Here is a 27,733-nt window from a genome sequence, read left to right on the forward strand (position 1 = left end):
CACGACAATTTCGTTTTAGATAGATGCAGAATTGTACGACAAACATTCCGATACCAATATCTCGATTTTCGAAAAATGTGGAGTTAAGGTCTTTTCGCTTAGGACGGCAGACATACTCACCCTATAATTTTTAATAAAATCTCACGATCTCATACTAAGTTAATACTTATACGTAACCGGAGTAAGCTCTGGCTCTCCTTTAAATACTGGATTTTACTGAGGTGTGCGTAAGGATATTGATATTATACTTGCCAAATGTTGAAGTGTACGTAAGGACATTGGTACCGTAGGTGCCAAGTATTGTTTGTTACTATCGTAAAGTTTATCGTCCCTTCCAATGTCGGGACAGTGGGACATAGACTTACAACTCAATGTGTAATTCGAACTACACGAGGCGTCACTAGGATACAAATCTTAATTTTGTACGCTGAAGACGCAAAATATGCCGTAAAATTGATTTAAAAAAAATGTAATGTGACTGAATGTACATGTCAAAGAAATGAACATGCAGGTAAACGCAGAATTTGAACTACATCTTCTTCCATCCTACTGCATTTTCTTCCATCCTACATTCATTTATTTGCCTTTACTAATTACCATTTTCATTATGATTAAATGGAATTTGCTGTCTACGTCTCAGATATAGCATGAATTAGACAAGAGAACCACTAACCTAATAATTTACCTCCTGATTAATAAAGCTGCTTTGAATGAAGGTAATGATATCTTAGCAAATTAACAACTATTACAAATAAACAAGAATACTTTATTAAAACGAAATACAATTTTACATACATTTCCATAGTATTACAATAAATGCCATATTTAATCATTGGATACAAAAGTAGCTTTTGACTGTATTATGGAGTGTGGAATGATAGGAATGTACTGAAGACAGCATAAATGCTGGGCAAACCGTAACTTGCCTTTGTGTTGGTATCAGTCAATAGTCATTATCCATGAGTAACATGGTCGTCACTTTCTTCCAAATTTGAATCGCTTGATACTAGTGTAATGTCAGTACGAAGACAACTCACAATACGCCGTTTATCATTAACAAGTGTCCATCGTAATACGGATGGACCCTGAAATATCAGAAATAATTTAGTTAGAAAAGTAATTATGGCTGGAACGCTACTTTACAAAATCCCATTTTAAAAAATGTAATAAAAGTGCATCTTATCTTTTCTACTCGAGATATTAATTTAAGCCTTGTACACTGTTAAAAATAATTTCTTAAATTTGAGAAACCGTTTCTTATCTGTGCACCGAGACAATATTTTCTTAGAAATGAGATTTGGCAATTCTCATTCATAAGGAAAGTAACAAGATATTTTCTCAGTTTCGCTTTATACAACCTTATCTTCTTTTCTTCATTTCTCATTAATGAGAGATTCAAACTCTTGTTTCTAAGAAAAGATATTCTCGGTGCACAGATAAGAAACGGTTTTTCAGATTCAAGAAAGCATTTTTAACAGTGTAAGTATATAATACAAGTTCGGAGTATGTATGGTACACATAGTAGAAAGCAAACAATGTATTATTTTACATATACAACATCTAAATAAACAAATAATATATTTACTTAACATTGGCAAAAAAGGACTTACATTTTAGCATCTAAGAAGTTTCTTTCCTCTTACCTGTCGAAAAGAGAAATTACTTCCAAGCATATCATTATATTCAGTTCGATATTGTCTATCTACATCTGTATCTATCACTTTATATATATATATATATATATATATATATATATATATATATATATATATATATATATATATATATATATATATATATCGGGTGTTCTAAAAATGGCGCTCACGGGTCACAGAGCACTATTCTACAGGCCAAACTAAAGCGAAAATGTTATTTCATGTTATATTTTCCGAGGCCTAATTCAACCACTATGACCAATCAAAATTTCAATATGTGGCAACAACGCAGAATAAATTGGAACCATTAGCGTTATTCCACGAATTAATCAAGCAGTTATATCGATTGCTACACTAATAATGATTCTAGTATAAATCAATGTATCGACTTTAACTAAAATATTATATCATGGAATTATGTACGTTTAAAGTAATTATTTTGAAAACCGTTAAACCAATCAAAACAAAAGGTGCACAATATAATGTGAACAAAGTGCCGTCTCGAAAAACCATGAAACAGTGTTGCCATATATGAGACAGTGTTGTTAACTCATCATTTTTTTTTGAAATAGCACCACATACAAATGTGTACAGATTTAAAATGCATTATTATCATTAAACTTCACAGTGAAATGTAGTTGTATAGTACTGCACACTGTTGTAGCTACGTGTTTTGAAACTGTATAATGGAGAATCTGGTATGTGGCAACAAAGTGTAATAAAGGAATCACTCAATTTCGTTTTTCAAATGCATCAATGTTTTGTGACACTGTTCATGTTTTGCTACCTATGCTATACTATCTGTGTTATTATGCATTTCACTTAAATTCATAATATGAGACACAGATTCCTTTATTACTCTTTGTTGCTACATATCAGAATTCTCCATTGTACATTTTCAGCACATGTAGCTCCAACAGTGTGTAACACTGTACCATTACACTTTACTGTTATGGTTAGTGATAGTGCATTTTAAATCTGTGGAGATTTGGATATGGTGCTATTTCAAACAAAATACTTTTGTGCTGAGTTGGCAACACTGTGGTTTCCGATACTGCATTTTGTTCTCATTATATTGTGACCTTAAGTTTGATTGCTTAACGGTTTTCATTATATTTACTTTAAATATACATATTTCCATGATTTTTTTGAAGACCTGTAGATTCCTTCTGGTTCATAGCTCCTTATGTTCATTTCTCATGATGCTCTATCAGATGTGCTATCAAATCAGATTTGTGCGATAACTTGTGGGACCTTCCCTTGTCAGATACAGTGCCTTAGTGCAATAATACTAACCTGTGGAAGAACCGATGAGTTAAAGTAGAGATTTGTCTCGAATAAAATTTCTTGATCTCTTGAGACTGGACAAGAAACATTGAAATAATCGCAGGCTGCATGTTTCATTTCCTCAATATCAATGAAATCCATTTTCACCGTCGTAATGGATACAAATTCAGAAGAAGGACTTGCTGAGAAAAAAGAAAAAGGAAAACTACATATTAAAAGACTTAATTGAAATACTAATAATAAAATGAAAATACAAACAAATGTAGATAAACTTCGTAACAATAAAAATTCGAATTGGAATTTAATAGAGAGCCATCCGGACTGAGTTTTTTTTTTTTGTTTTTTTTTTAATGAAGATTTCACACCACTAGTTCCTTCAGATGTGTGCTTGGCATTTGTAGTATCTGTAGTAAACTTCTTTCTTTCTTTCTTTCTCTTTCTTTCTTTCTTTCTTTCTCTTTTTTTTAATCTGGCTTCTCGTGTAGTGTAAAACGCCATTAGTATTGAACTGCAACTTAAGTGAATACATAAAAAGGAATTGGAATAGTATTGTGTTTTCATGTTAAATTGTGTATTATTATTAATACAAATTATTGGAATTTAACACATTATACTTGATTCAGAGAAAATATTAATTCTTTTTTATTTAAAATCAGGAACTCTAAATTATCATTATTAAATCAATTTTCAAGTCACATTTTAATTTTCATTTCTTTCACTTCACTAACAGTTTAATTACATTACAGACACCAAAGCATTTCTACTTTATCTTGGTTAGTTTTGTATGTGTGTTACTTAATTAATTAGACAGCAATTGTCTTCCTTTATTCTCATTCCTAGCATCACCTTATTTGAGGTCAAATCTACGTAGTTTGCACTTTCATCATGCAGGAATCAAGTCAAAACGACAGATACTCTGCATTTCTGAGTGGTTACGGAAGATAGACTTAAGAGTAAAGGGTAGTTAAAATTTGTACTCAAGGGATCAATTTCAATAGTAACATACGATTTATTATATAAATAAATGAACTAATATCAACAACCCTATATTCGAAGTCGAAGATGAACACTAATTATTAATTAGGTTAATTAGGGCTATCCAAATAAACCAAATTCTAATATTATCAAATATTGAAGGGCTCAGGTTCATATCACAATCGAGTGTTCAGTACACGTTATAGTTAGGTCTAATTGAAGCAAAAATAAAAGATTTAAATTTTGAATTGCGTATATTAATCACTTAACCTAATATAATCCCAATATCCTTATACAAACCGATTCACTTTCACAATTTAATTTATCATCTTAATAACACTAATTACCAGATACACTTTCACTGTTAATATATCCACATTACGATCTAGTAGTTATGTATTGCCATTCATTACCTTAAACAAATGCTAGGTTCAATATGTCAAGACAAACGACGTAAGTTCGTAGATGGCACCATTATTATATACAAAAGAAGAGTTTACTGTTTCCAACTAAAGTTTAAACGCTAAGACTTCTTTTTCACACACGCTGAATTCATCGGACTTGAAGCAAATGACCTGAGGGACTAGAAAAGTGAGTGAAGAGTGAGTCGAAACTTTATATTCTAACGACGAACATGTAGCCAAGCGGAACAACAAATTTGAGACTAGAAGTCCGAACTTTACTCTAGTTTATAAACAGCATTATGTCTTTGACAAGAATGTTTCATCTGTTTGAAAATATTCTTATCTTGGCTAAGGTAATCGCTGCTGAAACATCTGTACGCTCGCACGTACCGTTGGACTCCATGCCATGTTGGAGTGCATCCTATTTCCATTACCGGTAGTTTGGAAGAGAGAAGACACACCTATGAAAAAACGATGATCGAGCAAAGGAGTCATCGCTGGAAGACTAACAGGAGCTACAAGCAAATGCAAATATATTTGATCTTTTCCCGCATATGTCATTTCCTTCTACCATTTTTCTTCCCCGTTAACATGACAATCTGTTTCAAATTTAAATGTGTTCTATTTTATTCATCCCATTATCTTTTCCTCTACCAATTTCAATACTCACTCAAAATCCTGGGAAGGCTTGTCATTTCAGAATACCCTGACAGTTAAAGTCATTCTTATCCTCTAGCTTCTGAAACTGATTTGTCCGCTGCACAGTATAATCCAATGTTTATCTTTCTCTGGATACAGTGGCCAGTAGTCACCGTGTATATCTTTTTACAGAAAATTTCAAACTCTTAACGTGTCCTCAGATACACCTTTATGTCTCATTTCATTTATTGGCGTCCCGTTTTAGCTACTGTCCTGTTTGTTTATTCTTAAAAGGTGAACCTAAATGTCCCGTTTTAGGCAAAAATGAACATGGTGTCTCGTAAGTGTTATTTAAAGAGTAGGTGATTGGAGCAATTATACACTCTCTCGTTAAAATGACTGTGTGTGCAGCTATTTTTCGTAATAATATTCATTGGTAATGTTTAGGTCATGCAGCTCTACCTGCTGGCCTAGTGACTAAGATTACAATATGAACGTATAGAAATATGTTTTGAAAACCTCACTCTGTAATTACCGTATTCTCGCGTGTATAAGCCGCACTTTTTTCACGAAAAAGCAAACGAAAATGTAGGGTGCGGCTTATACACGCGAATGATTTAAAATGGCTTAAAGATAATTACGGTATTAATTTTTTGCGTTTGTTGTATGGTATTTACCGTACATCACAAGAAACACGTATAGAAAACAAAGCCACAAAGCCACAATCAGACGAAACAACAATTCAATACAGGAACAAACACGTTAACTCAAATACCGCTATTGTTGATTTGAATCAATAATTACCGGTAAACGAACAAAATATTTTTTAAACGGAAGTAAAGTTAAATTAAGGGTGCGGCTTATACATGAGTGCGGTTTATACACGCGAGAATACGGTACTTCAACCAAGAACTTCTGATTCCATACGCTCTAATTAATTATCAGGCCAGCGAGGTAACGTTACAAATGTCGGTTTATCGGTCATATTTACAGTGCGAACAGGTAAAATTGGAACAGGATGGCATCAGAGAGTCAATTAATTCGAAAATTTCTGCTTCTTATACACAGCACAATTTCTTCAAGAACATTTCCAAGGTCGGGACAGTAATCCACATGGTCGAATATATGAAACAAATATGTAAAGATATATGACTGTACTTGAACTTGCCTAATTTACACTAATCTCTAGTCACTAATTTAACATAATCGACGAAAGATGCAAGACAGCAATTAATAATAACAAATATGAGCATACGGAAATATATTTCAAAAGAAAAAAAACTAGTACTAGCCGAGATTTGAACTCAATTTGTTTCACACATTAAGCCGACACCTTGTCGATTTGTCTACGTCCGAGACTGCAAACCATCTTTTCCAATATTTCCTTATACTGCATGTGCATTACGTAACAACACTACGATGTATCGTTTGAGCGTGAATTTTTGGTGCAAGCACCTACTTCAAAGGTTAGCACAAGTTTTTAAAATTTACGAAATCACTCTTTTAATCATCGATTAATCCAAGATGTATGTTGGTGCAACAGGAAGTTCTCAATATTGTGAATTAATTCTGGCTTGATCTTGACCTACAGATCAAGTGTTTTTATGAAACCAGAAGTGACTTACCCATAAATGTCTAAAAGACCGTAAATAAGTTTCAAACTTCAAACATAACTGGGAGTAACTCGCTGGCAGTTGCGAACATAATCAATAAGTTATCTAAGCGGACTTCGTATGAGACTGTTATTCTAAAGGTTATTGGTTCGATTCCCAGCCTGGATTTACGGTTACTTTTTCAAAAGACATTAAGAATTGTAAATGATGTTTGCGATTACTATTGAAAGAGATTTATCATATAAACGTAGGAAAAAAAACATTTCTCACGACACTTGTATTTACAACACTGAGAAACCAAGGAGAACATTTTAGCTTGTACTTTATTCTTATTCGTGTTGAAGTATTTTTCTCACGAACACTTTTAGTTTTTGGAAATTATGTACGTTTAAAAGCAAACAACTTGAAAACCATTAAAGCAATGAAAACAAAAGGTGCACAATATAATGGGAACAAAACAACCTATCCAAAACCACGTTGCCAACTCAGCATAAAATATTTTGTTTGAAATAGCATATATATATACAGATTTAAAATTGACTATTATCACTAAACACAACAGTGAAGTATAGTGGTACAGTATTGCACACTGTTGGAGCTAAGTGTGCTGAAAGTGTTCAATAGAGAAGTCTGATATGTGACGACAGATGGTAATAAAGGAATGCATTAGAAAAAAGATGAGGGGTTTTGCATTACATTACAATTCGCGAAAATAAAATCTTACACACTAGGAAAGAAACGCGTGTTATCTAATTCTGTAAACTACCTTTTCAGATTATCGTATCCAGACTTGATAGAATACTTTCTTTGTTTATGTCTTTCGTGTGTTATCTAACTCTGTAAACTACCTTTTCAGATTATCGTATCCAGACTTGATAGAATACTTTCTTTGTTTATGTCTTTCGTGTTAAGTGACATATTCTTGTACTTCCTCTTCTACACACCATATGATTACGTTACTGTACACTGTAATATTACCATATTCACATTGGAAATATAATTATTTTATTACTATCTCATTTCGTTTTTAATCGTTTTTAATCGTTTTTTTCATTTTCGTTTTAAACGTTTCATTTCGTTTATACAGCGTGGTTTAGAAGGCTAGACCACCGACTTATCAGGGATCGCGGATTAAAATCCCGCCTCGGACATGGAGGCTTTGTTGTACTTTTCACCTTGCACTTCATTGTCATCTTTTGTCTTTCATATTGGTTCGGAACCCACTTTACACTGTAGTTCCCGTCCTATATAGTTTCCGTGCTGACACAGGATGTAAAAAAGGCATCACTCAGTTTCGTTTTTCAAATGAATCAATCTTTTGTGACACTGCTGATATTTTGCTATGCTATACTATCTGTGTTATTCTGCATTGGAATTAAATTCATAATATGAGACACAAATTCCTTTTTTACCCTTTGTTGCTACATATGAGACTTCTCCATTGTACATTTTCAGCACACGTAGCTCAAACAGTGTGTAACACTACCACTACACTTCACTGTTATGTTTAGTGATAATAGTGCATCTTAAATCTGTGCACATTTGAATATTTCAAACAACACTTCTATACTAAGATGACAACACTGCCTCATCTATGGCAACACTGGTTCTGTTTTCGATACGGCATTTCGTTCTCATCATATTGTGCACCTTTTGTTTTCATTGCTTTAACGGTTTTCAAGATATTTACTTAAAACGTATATATTTTCATGATGTAATTTTTTGGATATTCAAATGTTAAAGCCCCGTAAGTCCTATTCTTGTGGTCCACAGCACCTTAAATGTTGCTCATTTTAATGTCTTATGATGTTCTGTCAGATGTGCTATGTGGCAATCAGATTTCAGCAACAACTTGTGGGATCTTCCCTTTAAGAAGAAAACTGAAAAGTTGGCAATGCAATATGACAATTAATTTTAGAACAAATCCTTTTCCTTTATTTTCAAGAGAAGAATAAGCCATCATACCCAAGATGCCATAAAAACAGATTAGTACTTTAAAATCTTGTCTTCATGAATAACCGCATTTTCAACTGCCATCCACATAGAAACACTAAAAATATATCCTCAAATAGCTATAATGATGCGGATACCTTCGGATACATCTGTATCCGCACAAGCCTCTACCTGTAGTAATACTTACTTTCTAATTCGTTATTTAACGCTTACGTTTCAATATTCAAACAGGAAAAAAAACTTTAAAAAACGTATCTATAGAAACACTTTTAATGTCCTAATACATTTTGTATCGTTTTCAAAAGTACCTCCAATATAATGATATATTCGACATCCGCCGAATGAAATGAAAGAAGACTAAAGGCGGATGTCCATTAATTTTAATAATAGTACCTAAAATTGCATTATTATTAATACGATTCAACGAAATTTACTTATAATATCATCTCAATTAGATAGGCACTTATATAACATTAATAAAACATTGTAACTCTAATAGAAATGGAAAGTTAATTAAATTTCACACTTTACTTATTTATTTATTTATTTATTGCTTCTGAAAAACACGATTTTGTAACAACCGCCCATAGTGAACTAAAGTACCGATATTGCTAGGAACACATCAGTAGCCGCTACTGGAGTCTGAATGTCAGCTGTGCACTAAAACAGTAGTGAAAAGACTTACAAAAACTACATTGCAGGACTGCCAACAGTAAAAATATCAAGATGAAATGTTTACACCGTCTACAGTTAAAACTACATGGCAATACGTTTTAAATGATTTTCGGAAAAATGGCACAGAGGCCTATATGACTTTCTTTCGAAGTAGGTCTCAATTATAATTTGATAGAAATTTGTTAGAATTATCAAATATACTACTTCCCAGAGTATTTGAAGACTACCAAGTTTATTCGTCAAAATAGAGTCACAGATTTCTTGTACCAAAAAAAAATCCATGTGTTATATTACAACACGAACTACTATCAAAATGGTAGATAAATGTTATGAAAGGAACTCGTTACAAAGTATTATGAACGAAATTATCAAGAGTGCAATTTAATATATTATATCTAAAATAGTTAAAGAATTAAGAAGTGTATAACTGCTACAAATTAAGGAGGAAAATGTTACAAAATTGTTCGCAAATATTGTTTGATCGAAATTAATACAAAGTTCTATGTAAACAACTGATCCAGTTAATACTAAAGAAGCTGAAACGAACAACTATACGAAAAATGTTATAATAAATACTATAAAGGTAACCAAGAAAGTCCTGCCCCTTTTTTGAGGTCTGTGTTCAGTTGGCCCTCACACTGTGAATTGAATGTGAATTGAGATAAGACGAAGGTCAGTTGTTGCTGTGGGTATATCCAACATACTATCTGGTTGTGGCAGTTCAGTTACACCGTGAACTTGCATAAGGACAGAGTGAACATGGAACTACCACAGAGCCCCATAAGTACATGTATACTGTACGAGTTCAAACTGGAGTAAAACGCCGCTGCAGCGTTGCGGAAGATATGCCAGGCCTTTGGTGAAGATGTCGGGACTACTCGAACAATGCAACGGTGGTATAACAAGTTTAGAGACGGTGATGAAACATTCGAGGACGCACCGCGTGCCGGAAGACCAACACATGTACAAAATGAAGAACTTCATTCAGAATTCACAGTGGCCAGACGTGTGAGGAATTGGGACTACAATTTAATGTGACTGGAGAAACCATTCTTCAACACCTTCATCAACTTGGGAAGCACTGCAAGTTGGGTCGATGGTTACATATGACTTGACTCCGAGCCAGAAGACAACGCGAGGAGATATCTGTGTTTCTTTGCTATCTTGTCTGAGTAAGGAACCATTTCTGAACAGGGTGTTGACATGTGATGAGAAATGGGTCCTGTACGAAGCATCATGGCGCCATTATTGGTTAGTATCATATGAACCGGTTCCTGAAACAGACGAAACCAGCACTGCATCAGAAGAAGATTCTCCTGTGTGTTTGGTGGCCTGCTCGCGGGATCGTGCATCGGGAACTACTACCAGCTGATCAGAGCATTATCGCTACTGTGTACTGTGAACAGTTGAATGTGAAAACTCTAAACTCTGGAGCCAGCACTCCTGAATCGCAAAGAAGCCCTCCTGTTACAAGACACCGCTAAGATCCACGTGGCTAGGATGACCCGGGACACTATTCTACACCTTGCATAGGAAACACTATTGAATCCACCACCTTCCCCGAATATTACACCGTCCGATTATCACCTGTTCCATTCCTTGGACAATCACCTTAGGGAACGACAGTTCAAATCTTAATAAAGGTGCAAAATGCACTTGATACTTTCTTCGCTTCACATCCCACCAAATTCTGCCGTGACGGAATCTATGGCCTTTCAGAACGTTGTCAGAAGGTCGTCGATGCTAACGGTGACTATTATTGATCCTCCAGGTACGTCTTAGGTGACATGTTGATGTTCGAAGGTGGTGTGAGAAAAAGCGACAGAACTTTCTTGGTAACCTTCATATAAAGAAAACTGATCAATATCAATTACAAATAAGTCTGAAAGTTATTTCTAACATTATAACGGCTTTTGATATTAAGACTGATAGTTTATCACTTACTTGCTCTAAACAGTGTTGAGAAATGCGTATCAGTATCCAGAAGTATTTTACATGGAACATCATCGCAACCATTTAGATCCATTTCGTAAAGATAATACTCCTCTGAAATAGAGAAGAGAGAAATAATTAAGTCCATGTCAGATTTCTTCCATCCAGTCTAGTTCGGTTTACCTTAAGAGAACGCATATATAGATTCGCAGCACATCATCAGTTATAAGTAGGCAGCAGTGGATATGTGAACCCTTCAATAGCAGAGAAGATACAGGGGTTGGACAAAAAATCTAAAACTGCAAAATTATGAAAATCATACCTAGTATGGTGTGGGGCCTCCTTTTGCATCCAAAACAGCTTGGATCCGACGTGGAATTGACGTATACAGCTCCTGAATCGTGGTGTGTGGAATTTTGTATCATTGATCCTCCAAAACATGCTCCAGTTCCTAAAGGGATGTTGGTGGAGGGTAATGAGACCGAACACGCTTTTCTAACTCAGACCACAATGGCTCAATGATGTTCAGATCTGGTGATTGTGAGACCCAGGGGAGGTGTGATGACTCCTGCTCATGCTCCTCAAACCATGATTTCACCGTTTTTGCAGCGTGATAGGGTGCCAAATCATCTTGGTAGATGCCATCACCATCAGGGACAATATTTGGGCCATGGGTAGAACCTGGTCCCCCAAAATGACCTCATACGCCTTAGCATTCATCATTCCATGCAGGAATATGATGGGACTTGCAGAAAACCACGATATCACTGCCCATACTGTAACAGAACCGCCCCCATGCTTAACAGTTGGGAGCAGACAGTCTGTATCATAGGCCTGCGACGATGTTCTCCATACGTAAACACGACCGGTTGTTGGAAATAAGGTGAAGGTCGATTCATCGAACCACATTACATGTTTCCAGTGCTCGTGAGTCCACGCTTTGTGGTCCTTGCACCACTGGATACGCCTCTTCGCATTTACTGTTGTGACCAGGAGCTTGGCGATAGCGGCCCTGCCATGAATTTTCATTATATGAATTTTCCGTTGCACTGTTTTCGATGAAACCGGGTTCTTAAGCCGGAATTGAGTTCAGACGCAATTTTCATTGTAGTGGTCTTCTTTCTGGCTGCTATAATCCGTTTTAATGCCCTCCGGTCTCTATCTGACAGGATTGTCTTTCGACCACTGTTGTGCTTTGCAGACGTCGTTTGTCTATGAATTGTGTATGCCCTCGTGACATTGGACATAGTGCCTTTTGATACCCCCACAATGTTCACCACTGTTGCTACTGAAGTTCCAACCAGACGGGCACCAACGTTCAGGCCTCTTTGGAAGTCTGTCAGGTCGTACATTTTACCACACCACTTTCACACCACGACACTCATAGGTAAACTGGTCACTGCTGACGGAAGAGGAAGGTTCACATGATACATTGGAAACAAAAAATGATCTGCAACCGCAACACGTGTTGTGCAGTGGAGGGCCAAACTTGCGTGTCCTGTATGAAGTGTTCTTAGATTTTTTTATCAACCCCTGTATTTATCACTTTAAAAACTGATTTGGATTCCTTCATTCCGCCTTCAACGAGTAGGTTACCGATTAGCTGTTTCGAGGCTGGTACCGATCTCCATTTTCTACTTGGTAACCCATATTTGGTGCAGATTCAAGGTATTCGTATGTCTACACGCTTACAGTTCTAATTTGTTACTTCCAATGAAAGACGAATTTAATTTACGATATATATGGAACTAATTTGTGCTGATGAACTACCTTTCCGTCACCTACGTGAAGACTTACTTTACTTGTGGAGTAATGTGATAATTACATGTCATAGATGTCTATTTTTTAATAGAGGTTTAACTAGACACGGGATTATTATTATCCTGAAAGGAGTTTATATTCATTAACCTCTAGAAGACTGCGTTAGCTCAAACGTATAGTCGATCAAGCACGGGTTTGCAATCCTCAATGATACACCCATTACCGCATTAAGCTTTCGTTCACTGAAGACTCGGCTCCGCTATCTTTAATGTGACACACTAACTGGTGTTCGCGGTTACCAACCTGAATTGTTGCTTATCATCCAACTACCGCATTAAACTTTCGCTCACTGAAGGCAAGGCTCAGCTATCTTTAATGTGGCTCACACTGACTTGTGTTCGCACTCACTAATCTCATTGAGACTTAGCATCCAACTATCGCATTAAACTTTCGCTCACTAAAGGCTCGGCTCCGCTATCTTTAATGTGGCTCACACTGACTTGTGTTCGCACTCACTAACCTCATTGAGGCATAGCATCCAACTATGGCATTAAGCTTTCGCTTACTGAGAGCTCGGCTCAGCTATCTTCGATGAGGCTCACACTAACTTGTGTTTGTGCTCACTAACTTCGTTGGGGCTTGCGCTTGCACGGCTTAAGGCTCTGACTTTAATACTGACTAGTCGCGCTCGTGCATATGCTCGCAATTATTGAATTCGAGGCCGACTTGTGTACTAGAAACTCACAGTGGAGTAGCGCCCATTAACTTATCATTGTGTACTTTCGGATGAAGTTTACTTAGTTGATGAAGTTAATTATAAAATATTTTCAAAGAGATCACATACTTCATTACGTTCGAAAGTGTGAAGGTTGTCATTCACATACTCACTGTCTTACAAATAGGAGACGAAAAAAATTATAAGAAACGAATTTCATTTCACAGTGTGAATCTACAGTAGACTTCCAGGCTATGAAAATTTAACACTCAAACTTGAAGTAGTACTTCATCTGTAACTCTGGTTGCATTAGAGTAATAAAATCAAAGATTGAACGCGACAGTGAATCCATGTCAGAATACCATTACTGGTAATGCCTTACTTTTTTGTTCTATGGAGATAAATATTGGAACTGAAAGTTGTTCATATGAATCACTTCCGATTGGAATAGAGAGTTAAGGGAGGAGATAGAACCTACTCTTGGGATCCTGAATAGATTGCAATAAAGCTGCTTCACAATATCTAATATCTTTTACCCTTTCTGCTGTATGAAAATAAGTATTGAAACCGAAAATACTAGTAAGTTTCAACCACTTCTGGTTTCCGTTGAGTATTACGCCTAGAGATGCTCTTGAGAAGCTGGATTGATTGCGAAAAGTCATAGTCACTATTCATTACTTTTTTTTATTCTATAGTGATAAATGTTGAAATCGGAAATAATTAATTTGAACCACTTTAGCTTTGAACACAGAATTAATGGCGAAGATGGAGCATATTCTTGGGACGATGAATCGATTGTCAAATACTGCATCTCGATCTCTTGTTGCATTTGCTCTGATACCTGCCGGCAAATGAACTTACGAATATGGCCGTTCTATAGCATATTTGCATAGCATAGTTTGGAAGCCTAATAAACTTAAACACTTCAAACAAGACCACGTGTGACTTGGGTCGGTGCTGGTAAAGGACGCTAAGCTTCAACAAACAAAAACATATGTGAGCTTCCAAAAGCTATTTTGGAATAAAATGTTCGATGATTTTGAAATACCTTTCGTTAGTGATACATTTGACTGGTCGTTCAATTATTATAAGGTGTATTTAACAGGAATTCAAACATCGAGGTGCACATTCAAATATGTAGCACCGGTATATAATATCTGTGTTAACTTTGTTTATAGGTTGAACGGTATAGTTTCTAGTTGAGTAAATATGTTGAAAACGGGACGGACGGTCATATAGACAGGCAAGAATCATAAAGTTTATTTTTATTTATTTTTTTTTTTTTTTGTACGAGGTGATTGCGATTGAGATATGTAGGGATTGTAAATCAATTGAAATCTCGAATTCGTTCTTTTTTTTTCGATCACTATACTTGCATCTCTCCTATTGTCATTCAAAAGTAAACATAGAAGATTAACGTCGCTCCAGGGGTGGATCCAGGACGGAGGCGGTGGGTTGTAATGCTGCTACTTAAAGCTACTTTTAAAAGCTCCAATCTCTGGGATGGGTTTCATTTATATATAAAATAAAAAGAAAACATTTCTTTTCTGGGGGGATGATCGCCCCGATCGCCCCCCTGGATCCGCCATTGCATCACTCGTCGCTCGAAATTAAGCATATAAGATTAACGTCGCTCCAAGGTAAAAATATACACTTCATGTGTAACAAGAATAGTGTAACTTACCATCATGACAGACCGGCATTGGGAGTTGACTATTAACTGTTTAAATAATAAAAGCTTGGTTACCAAATACAATTAGCAATAAGAGCGTTGGTACTGCTCATTTTTATTATTTATTATTATTATTTAGGAAAATGTATATTATGTAAAGTTACTTAAATGCTCGTAACTCAATCTTAATTGTTCTGGATACATGAAACCAGATACCAGAAGAGATTAACAAATCAGAAACGTAATAACTTACGCAAGTTGCCAATCAAGTAATCCAATGTTAGACTAAGTTACTACATTACAAGCGCAGGATTACTATGAAAACTATATATTTTTTTCGAATGTAATACCAAACAATGGAATGTTGACTTGATAGTATTGCAGAAAGACTCTGAAAGCGATATAATGCGTTTAAAGTACCATTAACACGAGTTAAAATCGAAAACATCCTTTGTTAGCAGCAAAGCAGAGAACAAGATGACTTAGTGGTAGAGTTCTCATCTCTGGTAGGAGGGACCTTTGGTTCGATCCCAGGCCATGTGAGTTTGTAACGGACTATATCATGTACGTGAATTTAATCGAAGTTCTCTTGTTTCCTCCTTCACTCTCAATATACTAATTCTTCCATATTCATTCATTAGTGATCCGTCTCCTTTAGCCTACAGAACATAACTACAGGACTAGAAACTTAAGACTTTTCTGGTACCAGTCTACTATTGTTTACTATACTGCTCAGTATTTTTGAAGTTTTCTTTGAAATTAGAGAGTAATTTTCTGTACAATTAAGGCGCTAATTTCTTCGGTATTTGTATGAAAGTGAAATCTAGTCACATATAACACTCAACAACTGTTTCGCTGTGAATCAACGTTGGCTTTATAGTCAATTGAAAGCTCCCATTCGTGCTGAAGTTGTTAGCAAAACAAATGCACCACTGTATATGATATAACTCGACGTATCTTCTTTATCTTATTCCGTATAGGTGAACCTACGTATCATAAATCAATCCGCGGTAAAATATATTTTGCTGTTTCCACTACTTAGTTTAATACCTCAAAATTCACAAACACGGATCTTAAAGTTTATACACTTACAAAAGTAGTATAAAGAAAACATATTTTACCTTCACAATGCGTAAATGGAGTATCACTGTTTCCATAGCTGACAAGTAATGCCAAGATAAATCCAGTAAGTGCACACCTCATAATGCAAAGCTTACTTAGAATTCTCAGTAACGTTAGTAGTCAATGCACCATTGAAGCACGAATGAGAGTTATTCCTCGTTTTATATCGTTCTATTACAAGTAATCGCAACAAGAGCCATCAATTATAATTTTTCGCCTTCTAAGAGGTATCATAGAAGGAGATTGACTGGTTCAAAGAGCGCCTATTGTTAGGAAAAGTGCTTGCTTGCTTGATTGCATGTATTCGAACATAGATAAGGGTTGACTTATCTGTCTCTTACTGACAGCACGGGTATACTTAAATCAATCAATTTTATTTACATCTTAGAAAAGTGCAACAGTCAGGATTTCCTCTCTAACCGAAGAAATGACTAACATTTTCAAAGAAAATGGACAACCTAATCACGCGGGATTATACGCTTAGAACTCGTAATCCGTTTTAATTCTTGTATAGAATTTGATCTCATGTTTTAATATTATGATAAAATAGTATGTCAAACACACATTGATTTATATAATATTTTATGCACAGAGAGATTTAATAGTGTCTGTTACATCTAATTACATACTTAAGAATGGAGACAATTGTCTTTTTTATTTTTTTTGCCTCTCAATGCTTGGAGTTCGCTCTTAGACCATATACGTCTAATTTCCTCAAAAATCAATGATAACGACAATCGTACCAGAAAAGTCACGTAACCATTTTCCTGAATAATAATAGCGTTGCGTTGTGGCCATTTTCTATATGTAGCTAATCAACATAATTAATATCTCAACAATTTTACGCATATGCACGTTCCAAAGTACTTAAAGGTAAACTACGTATTGATGTCATAATGCTTAGGTTTGAATACATTTAATTTATTATTTTACGTATATTAACGACTCATATGCTTACGACAATAGTGTTATGTTTCTCTTTGAATATAAAAATCTTAATGTTTTACTTATGGCTTTCATTAAGCTATCTACTAACCAAATGTCTTATTAAACGTTTATTTCTTTATCTACACTGGCACAAATCCCGAGGGAGGGATGAGGGGGACATGTCCCTTCCAATCTTGGAACTGGGGCAGATTGTCTCCTCAATAACCCGATTTGAAATGTGTTTTTTTTGGGGGGGGGGGGAGAAATTTGATTATTTCTGTCCGGTTACCAGAAAGGAAAGTGAGATGAAATTAATGTCCACTCAGAATAAGACTCAAATCTGCCCGACTCCCAATGTTGAAGGCAACTCTGCACCCCTGATCCTCCAAAGCGTTGTTTCTCACACTGAGAAAAAAAAATTGTAGCTGGCGTACATAAAAAAGGTAGGTTACATGCGTAATTCCTGTAGTTTTTGGACAACGTACAGCAGACGTATAACTGAAAACGCATGTTTTATAATACTTTCTGTATAAGTGTTCCATCTATACGTACTTTCCGTATGAAAAATTATGTAGGCTTTCAGGATCTCACATACAAATGGACGTATATAACATATAGCTGACGAAGGTAACATAAGTATATGCATCCCGTACGGAAAACTGTTAGATGTCAGACATCCTGCAACGGCATGATGTAACATCTAAGGGCCGTATGCCTATGTAGCATACGAATAACGTATGCTCCGTACTGATTTCTATAGTAAGCAAGAGTATACTGTATATTTGTACAATATACCGCTGTTCAGAGAACAGATTTTTCTCCGTCCATCGATTATATGTATGGGCGTCGATATATATGGGCGTCGATTAGGGGGGCGATTGCTTCTACTTTTTTGAAGTAACAAATTAGTGTATATAGTTTAATTTGGAAATGCAAAGTTTTTGTATGTATTACTGGTTCATAGAAAAAATGGTGCCATATAGTATTTGCCGTTGCGTGAGTACGTGGACTTAAACTAGCTACAGAAATTGTTACAGGAAGCTAACTGAGAGAACATTTCGCGCAAAAAAAAAAAAAAAATCACAAGTAATTCTTTAATTGTACAGAAATTGAGAGTTCGTAAAATAAAGGTAAAAGAAAGTTGTGTCGCTTTTTATGGAGGTCTGTCTTCAATTGGTCCTTACACGGTGAGTTGAAAGCAAATGGAGATAAGGCGAAGGTCAGTTGCTTGTGTGGATATATCCAAGGTAGTGGCAGTTCAGTTACACCGTAAACTTGCGTAAGGACAGAGTGGGAAAATGAAATGAAATATTTGAGTTTTACGTCCCACGATTATGCCGCTTAGGCTAAAGGAGACGATGATTATGAGAAATGAGTGAAATGATGGAATGAAGAAAGTGGGAGGAAACGGGAGAACCCCGAGAAAACCCACGCACACGGTGTTTGTCCACCACAAAGTTCACTTGGCGGGAGCAGGCTTTGAACCCAAGACCCCATGCACCAGAGGTGAACGCTCTACCACTGAGCCATCGTGGCCCCCTAAGGACAGACTGTGAGCTTCACAGAGCGTAATAAGGGAGTATATGCTGTATGAGTTCAAATTGGGGTCAAACGCCGCTGCAGCGGGTGGTGAGGGTGTCGTGACTACGTGGACAGTGCAGCGATGGTTTAACAAGTTTAAGGGCGGTGATGAAGTGTACCGCACTTGAAGATGCACTACGTGCCGAAAGACCAATACAAGTACAAAATGAAGATCTTCAAGCAGCAGTTGAGGCGAACAGTGACCACACATCTGATGAACTGGAACTACAATTCAGTGAGAGTGGAGAAACCATTCGGCAGTCGGCAGGACCTCCATCAACTTAGAAAGCACTACAAATTGGATCGATGGGTCCCATATGATTTGACTCCGGACCAGAAGGCAACGCGTGCAGACACCTGTGTTTCTTTGCTGTCTCGTCTGAGGAAGGAGCCATTTCTGGACAGGGTGTTGACATGTGATGAGAAGTGGGTCTTGTACGAAGCTCCACGGCGCCGTCATCATTGGTTAGCATCTCATGAACAGGCTCTAAAATAGCCGAAACCAGCACTGTACCTGAAGAAGGTTCTCCTGTGTGTTTGGTGGACTGCTCGCGGCATCGTGCATCGGGAACTGTTACCAGCTGGTAAGATCATCAATGCAACTGTGTACTGTCAGCAGTTGAGCCGTGTTCAAGAAAAAATTCAGAACTCTGGATCCAGTTCTTGTGAATCGTAAAGTTGTCGTGTTACAGGACAATGCTAAGGCCCAGATGAGCCGCGACACTATTCTATGCCTTGGATGAGAAATACTATTGTTTCCACCATACTTTCCGGACATTGCACCGTCCGATTATCACCTGTTCCATTCCTTGGATAATCACCTTAGAGGACGCCAGTTTAAATGCCTAATAGAAGTGCAAATGCACTTGATACCTTCTTCGCTTCACGATCCATCAAATTCTACCGCGATGGAATCCATGGCCTTCCAGAACGTTGACAGAAGGTCTTCGATCCTGATGGAGACTATTTTTGATCTTCCAGGTGCGTCTTGGGTGACATATCGATATTCGAAGATCGTGGGTGAAAAACTGACAGAACTTTCTTGATTACCTTTATAATAGTAAGGAATGTTGAATAAAAAGATAGTAATAAAAACAACTTCTCCTTTTCCATTGTTTTGCAGTGTAATGTACGGGTGAAGTGGCTTGTTTAGGGGTATACGAGTGTGTATACAATTAAATTTAGTGAATTCAACATAATTCTATGTGTTAGGATTATTTTATATAACTGGAGTGTGGAGTAATTCTAAGTATTGTGTTTTGATGTGTTCGAAGAAAGTGAAAACAACAACTAATGACAATGAACATGTTTCGGGAAGCTGCAAAAGCAAATATTTCTTTAAATGTTGTAACATGTGCTTGTATTTACTGTCTTTCATTTTCTAAGAATAATAACATGCCTTTAATATCATGCGTGGAATTAAAAATATAAGTTGTTCATTAATCCCCATTTTCAATATAACTTCTACAAAACAAGCCTCATTGTTCATTACTATGGTTAATATTATCCTTTTTATTTATTTGTTTTGCAAATTTGTTATTAAATAATCTGATCACACAATTTTCCAGACAGAATTTAAGATGTTCATGAGCAAGGAATCAAATCTCTACTTCCATTGTTTAAGATTGCAAAGGGCTAGTACCCACTTACGCTGCTCTTGCCAATTTTCTTAATAAAATATGAAATATGATATACGGTATTTTAACTGAAAAAATTTGTATCCTATTAGTTATACAACATTTCGTCAAACAAAATGTTAGAAACAACCAGGGAAACTAAGATTGATATACAAATATTCTGATCATGTCTTGCCTCCCCACTTTTAACATCCAATCGCCGCCACTATATACATCGTTCCCATATTATATATATATATATATATATATATATATATATATATATATAATATGGGAACGATCTTACCCGTCCCCCCAGTATTGAAGACAGATTTGTGCTGTTGCTTATCTAGTAAAAATTGAAGTTCCTGAGAGATGCTTCTGCTACTTAACGTGAGATCCAAACTAACGAATTTGCACCAGAATATAGAGATCCCGGGACTTCCGTACCAAAAGCATAAAATATAACCATCGTAGCTCTCAAAAATATAGGCAAACCTTATAAAAAGTACGGTTTTCGACTGTTAGTCACATTTGTTGTTTTGGTGAAAAAAAAATAATTACATATTCTGAAAGAACAAGTCATTTTACCTAAGGAAACACTGTTTTGAATTGATTTTGGTGGTTTCCCCAACTTTAGGCGGAGCTTTTTAGGTTTTTGATAGTTTGCCGAAAATGAACAAAGGAGTATGTTTAGTACAAGGGGTTCACAAGCTCGTAAAAAACAAAATTTACAGGAGAAATGAATGATGCAAGTACTTAAACGTAACATAACGTAACCAAATCTAACCTAACCTAACATAAACTAACCTAAGCTAACCTAAACTTACCTAATATTAGTAGAAATAAGCTAAATTCTACCATTTTTTGGAAAATTGTGCGAGACCTCTACACTAATTTAACATAAACTAACCTAACCTAATCTAAACTAAACTAACCTAAGCTAGCCTAATCCAACCGAATGTGAACAGAAATTACCAAAATTGTAACATTTTTTGAGAAAAGAGTTGGACCCCTTCTGCTAAACATAGGCCTGAACAAATTCATGCCTCATAAGCCGAAGTAAAGAATTAGAATCAAAGAAAAATGAACAATACATAAGTAAGAAAGTGTGACAAAATAATAATAATAATAAAAAGATGTTCATTTTCTGTGTAGAATATCCCCGTGTGGAAACGATTCAAGCATTAACCGACTTTTTTAAATTTCAAAATCTAACACAAAAATCTAATTTTCACGAGCTTTTACTAGTAGGCGAAAGACTGTAAGATTTGTGAGATTTCATAAACTTGATGATACTTCCATCTGACATCGACAACACAAAACTGCAGTCCAGTACAGAGAAATTGGCAGAAGTTCAGGCGTTACTGTGCAGAAAACAGATATAAAATATCCTGCCCATATGAACCAGTCTTCCCTTTACTCTTAGTATAGGCACTTCTTTACCCAAAAGATGTCGCTTTCTTGCTCTTCTTCTGGTTCACCAACCGGCGAATAGCACGGTTGCTAAGAACATATTCAGACACTTTTTTCGTTTCTTCATACCACTTAATGGTTTGTTGAAGACATGATTTAATAATGTTTAATGTTTTACCTATCTCTCTCTCACTTTTGCGACCTTTTCTTAAACCAGTTAAATGACATTCGTCATTCCGAAACAAACGCTGTCCCTGTCTCCGATCAAACACAGTTGTTGCATGTAAACACAAATGTAAGTCGATTTCCCTGTACGTGTGACCTCCGCGGACACTAATGCACATTCTGCACCTGTTATTCATGTTGTCCACTAAACTAGTGAGGAGTCTTTGGGGGAAATTGTACCACTCCTCTTGCAAGGTGTGTGTCAGTTCTTATACGGTTCAGAGTGGGGGAGTTCATTGAGAAACACGTCTGCCAAGAACATCCCAAGCATGCTTAATAAGATTAAGGTTCGGACAGTAAGCAGGCCATTGCATACGTACAATATCTTCACGTTGAAGTGTGTCCAATACTTCAGTGGTTCTCTGTTGGTTCACATTATCGTCCATAAACAGAAGGTACGGACATACTGCATCCCGCAATGATTAAATAATTCAGAAGAATCTCTGCAATACGCTAAAAAATGTGAAGCCGGGTTCTCCCCACACCACACTTTGACATAGAATCAATCCATTCTACGTGATCACGCATGTGCGTCTCGACCATCTCCAAAATATCTACTTTTTTTCATGAACTTTTATTCTATATCAGGATATTTGAAAACCACAATTAATTATTTTTACAACGTCCCATGACGACGCAGCGGCTACCGACATTTTGCGTTTTTCTTTTAAATTTTAGGCATTTACGTTGTTTTGAATATCTCAGCATGTACCGGTATTTATCCCAGCAAATTGAAAATTGATGGACGTCTCCAACTCGTGCAGAGCTAAAACTTTAGTATCTTAAAATGTTTGCCTAAAACCACTTAAAGGAGGTGAAATCAGGGCATACAGGAGCAACAATTTTGGAAATTGAACACATGTTTGGGAAGAGCAAACAACTGACGTAGAGGTGTGAATTTTTGTGTGCATGTAGCTCAGAGTCATAAGTTAATACACAAAAATTTACAGACCTGTAGCTACTGCCAAAGGCCTGGAAAAAATCGTAAAGTTGGGGAATTATGTCAATTTGGCTTATTTCACTGTCCTATATCTTTAATGAGCCTTGATATAAAAAATCTGAAATTTTGGAAATAGTTAGTCCTTTAGTATTCCCTAACACACAATAAAGCACGTTTTGTGTTTTTGAGCAGAAGGGAGTCAAAGTATTAAGTAATGACGTCATACTCTAGGAAGAGTTTTTTTCATAAATTCAACTGGAAATTCGTTGTTGTGAAGTAAAATAAAGTAGGATGAATGGTTAGTCCAGTCAAGGCTCTCAAGCTCGTTTCTTTCCTCTAGATGTAACATTGTCTTATCAAACCCACAACAGCACTGGTGAAGAATGCCGCTACCAGCAGAAGGCGAGGAAAGTCAAAATGCACACTTTACACTAAGTACTCATTGCTCTTTTTGTTTGCTCTATGAATGATATCCAATCATGATTATTCTTGTTTTAACTGTCAACTTATGCAGGATACTGTTGTTCTTTCGTTTGATCTTCATTCCGCAGTCAGTGTTCACAGCGAGTAAGTGTTCACTGATTTGGGAATATAGATCAAACAAAAGGACAACTCTCTACTGCTTGAGTTGACAACTAAAAGAGGAATAAACATGATTGAATCAGACATGATTAATGACAAACATGATTAAAATATTAAGTGGTCCAAATTTCGCAACTTTCGCACAGCTCTTACACAAAAATATAAGGATAGGTTATTAAAAATTCGAAACCTATGATTTTCTCTAAGAAAGCTATCTCACTTACATAATTTGATCCAAAATCTCGTTTCACCTCTGGCCTAGCAAATCGACAGGTAGGCCGTGGACATTTACATTTTATTTACACACAAGAGAAAAAGATACACAAGACTTCACTGAACTTTATCCACTCAATCTTTTATAGTAACTTCCACCATTATATAGTTATTATAGAAACATTTACTCATGAAACATAAACGAAATTGTAATAGATATTTTCAGTAAACCTCGATTGAGGAAACTAATGTAACATTATAATATTCTTTCTAGGTCTAAGTCCATATACGTATATCCATTAGTATATTTATTTATGAAACACAAACGAAATTGTAATAGACATTTTCAGTAAACCTCGATTGAGGAAAACTAATCCATCATTACAACATTCTTTCTAGGTTCATGTCCATATATATCCATCAGTACATTTATTCATGAAACATAAACGAAATTGTAATAGACATTTTCAGTAAACCTCGATTGAGGAGAACTAGTCCATCAGTGCAATATTCTGCATATGGGCATCGACCTAGAAAAAATGTTGTACTAATACATTAGTTTTCCTCAATCGAGGTTTACTGAAGATATCTATTACAATTTCGTTTATGTTTCATGAATAAATGTTTCTATAATAACTATATGATGGTAGGAGTTTCTATAAGAGATTGAGTGGAGAGTTCAGTAAAGTCTTGTATATAAATAAAATGTAATAAGTCCACGGAGGATGGGTTGTCATCTCTAAATAATTCGGATTCAAAGTAGTATTACTCTCGTTATTTTTACTAAAGTGCCTAATTCTTTCCTCGTATGGCCCGGGGTTATTCGTTACAATATTCAAGGAGTGCTATTAGAGTAATTCGATTAAAAATTAGTTCAAAAACTGCATCGTAATCAGTAATAATCTTCTTTGACTAAGATGTTCTCCTTGTTCAAACGTAACACTTTACTGATGATTACTTCGCATTTTATGTTTCTAAAGCACCATATTCACGTGATTAACTACAATATCGTTGCTGCTGAAAATACCAGCAATTAATCTTATGTGTGACACTTCATGAAAGTTGGTTGTTTTCTTTTTAGCTTCAACTACCTAAACTTGTTTTTTTCTTCTCGTTATCTGCTTTCAAAGTATTGTTTGCATGTAGAATTATGGCTGTTACAGCGATCATGCACCGTGTTTTGTCCCTCACGTGGAAGTCCATTTCGTCAAATGCCACCAATTCATAAAACAGTAAGTGGTAGAACACTGTATCAGATAGTTACAACACAATTGAATACTTCATTTCCAAAACGTCTCTTGTCTGTTTTGATTCAAAATTCAGATAGTGAGTAAACTAAGATTTATTTATTAATTTATGCTGTTATTTGGTTTCAAAATCCATACAAAATCTGAAAATATGTTCCATAAGGATTTGGAAAATAAATCACAGTAATTACAGCTAAAATTTGAAAATAAGGATTTATAGTTTAACCCTTACCTGAATTTTGAATTAAAAATAGATAACAGACGTTTTGAAAATGAACTCTTCAATTATTTTAAGGTATGTCGCACTTTTGGCTAATCGAAATTCACCTTAATTGTTTTTTGATATCATATACTTCAAAAATGTAAAATGAAACTAATATTTCATTACTATACGCGATACCCTTGTGTTTCGCATACTATGTTTATCGCATGTCATAAACGTGCACAAAATAAAAATACAGATCATACGTATCCGAACCGTTATCTTAGAAAAATAAATCACTTGCTGAGTTGTATATATTTGAGTAAGTTTCTCTATCTTTCGGCAAAATTTTAAAAGATATCTGATAGTATTTATTAAACCGGCCTCTAAAGATAGTTTGTTGTCTCCTTAATTTAAGTATATCATCGGAGAATACCAACAGTCCTCCCTGCTATTCTCCTCTCAAATTTAGCTTTACTGAATGAATAGTCTATGTAAGTGTGTAGTGTGAATATGGTGTTTTCAGTAAGTTCTATACATGAAAAATAGAATGAAAATATTTGACGTGAGAGGCACTTAAGGCATGGTTTTCGTGTCTATATGCCCCTTATAGCTATAAAGAACAAACATGTAGAGACTAGATGAACATATTTATCCTATCAGTACATTGCACGATGAGTACAACAAAAAATGAGTTCAAAAATTGTTCGTTCCATAATTGATTTACTTTGAATTACAACACTACAAACATTTACAAGTAAAATTATACGTAAAGATCAGAAGCATATACAAATGGCAACTTTAAAATAGTCTTCCAAAGAATCCACCACACATTACCAACGATGTGGAAGGGCCGAAAACTCGTGGCTTCACTATGAGTAAGTCTTCTGATTTCATGACTCGCTGCTGTGACAATGTCTTGTGTGCAGAAGTATGTTTCACGTAATGGTTCCTTCAGTTTTGGTACAAGTTCGAAATTCCAAAATCATAAGTGTTAAGAATATGGTGGATGCTCGAGTACTTTCCATTCACATCGCACGGAAGATTCTACATACACACCATATTTGCTGGCGCGTTATCATGAAGGATAAGTGTATCGTGTAGACATTCAGATTGTCTCTCCCGACTATTGCGATGTTGGTATCGTTGCAAGAAGATGCGGGAGTAGCAGTGATGCCAGTTTCGTAACAGGAAATTTTCCGATTAAATGCAAAATTTCCTGCCAACTAAAATAGATACACATCACTATATCTAGTAATAAATAATTCTGAAACATACTGCTTTAAAGACCCTATGACTTACAGTTGAATTCATTCGCGTAATATAACAGTCACTATGCACGATCACGGAGATACTGGTACATTTTTTTAAAAAAAGTAATTAAAAAACTATATATACTGTTATTTTAACGAATACTGCGTTCTTCTTGATGGTTCGCCAAATAAACTTTAATGCAGTTTTACTGTCCTTAGCATAGTCCTTGCGTTGCTGTACATGACTTTTTCCTTTCCATAAAAACAGCTGTAGTATAGCACAGCATTTTACAATTGTTTTACATTACTTTGATACTTGAAGACTACGGCGTATTTCTGGAGTTCACTTTTACCGCAAAAGAGCTCAATGTTACTGGTTTCACATCTAGTTTTGGTAACTGTAAACACCCGCTAAATGGTTGTCATTAGTTTTCAAAGAAACAGTACAATTATAGACATATATCCAACGTATTCTCGTAAGAAATTCGTGAGACCAGAAACGACGAAAAGTAATATGAACAGATGGAATAGGTTTCTATCGCATCTACGTGACATCAAAAAATTTATTATCCACAACGGCGCCACGCAGAAAACGTCGTCTAATGCAATCTTTGTCTCCCTCTTTTCGCTATTTTGTCATAAGTATCGGATGGGTTTGATATTTCTTCTGATCATTGAAACAGCAGCGACGCCTTTATGCGTTCCAAAACGAAAAAAAAAAAAAACATCATATTACTATCCCTATTTGTTTCAGACATAACAAACCCATCTCACAAGGCAAGGAAAAAAGTAACAGAGCGAAAAGATCATGTTTACTCACTCAGTTCGCTGCCGGAGTCCATGATCCCGAAACCTTTCTTGTTTCATATCGTCTTTGCCGACTTTTATCTAGTTGCTTTCTTCTACCATCTGGTTGCCGTCTATATATCTGCTCAGATGGATACAAAGTCCGTCAATCTAGAGATGAGATAGTAAAAGAATTGTAAGTATGAGAAAGAATGGGCGAAATGAATGAATGAATAAACATAACAAGAAAATTTGAGAAAGTTATAATTGCCGTTTCTAGCCAATTTTAAAGAAAAATTCCCTGCAACTGACATCAGTAGGAAACAGCACATTGTGTTCACA

At 35.8% G+C, this 27,733-nt stretch overlaps 1 protein-coding gene and 1 long non-coding RNA gene across 3 annotated transcripts in view; one reads left to right on the forward strand and one right to left on the reverse strand.

Moving 5' to 3' along the window:
- Positions 1–27,733, forward strand: part of LOC145664097 (uncharacterized) — a 285,281-nt gene that overhangs the window by 90,473 nt on the left and 167,075 nt on the right. The window lies entirely within an intron of this gene.
- LOC145663576 (uncharacterized) lies at positions 781–27,524 on the reverse strand. Of its 2 annotated transcripts, none has more exons than XM_081729689.1 (4): positions 27,426–27,524; positions 11,146–11,247; positions 2,952–3,124; positions 781–1,085 (listed from the first exon to the last, which is right to left on the reverse strand). In XM_081729689.1, the coding sequence occupies exons 1-4, from the start codon at positions 27,445–27,447 to the stop codon at positions 954–956; spliced, it is 429 nt and encodes a 142-aa protein (XP_081585815.1). In that variant the 5' UTR covers positions 27,448–27,524; the 3' UTR covers positions 781–953. The 2 variants fall into 2 exon arrangements, with proteins under 2 accessions (XP_081585815.1, XP_081585814.1); XM_081729688.1 differs by lacking the exon at positions 27,426–27,524 and adding an exon at positions 16,403–16,633 and having other exon boundaries at positions 782–1,085.

Source organism: Thermobia domestica, chromosome 11, assembly GCF_964235325.1.
Source record: "Thermobia domestica chromosome 11, izTheDome1.hap1.1, whole genome shotgun sequence".
NCBI lineage: Eukaryota > Metazoa > Arthropoda > Insecta > Zygentoma > Lepismatidae > Thermobia > Thermobia domestica.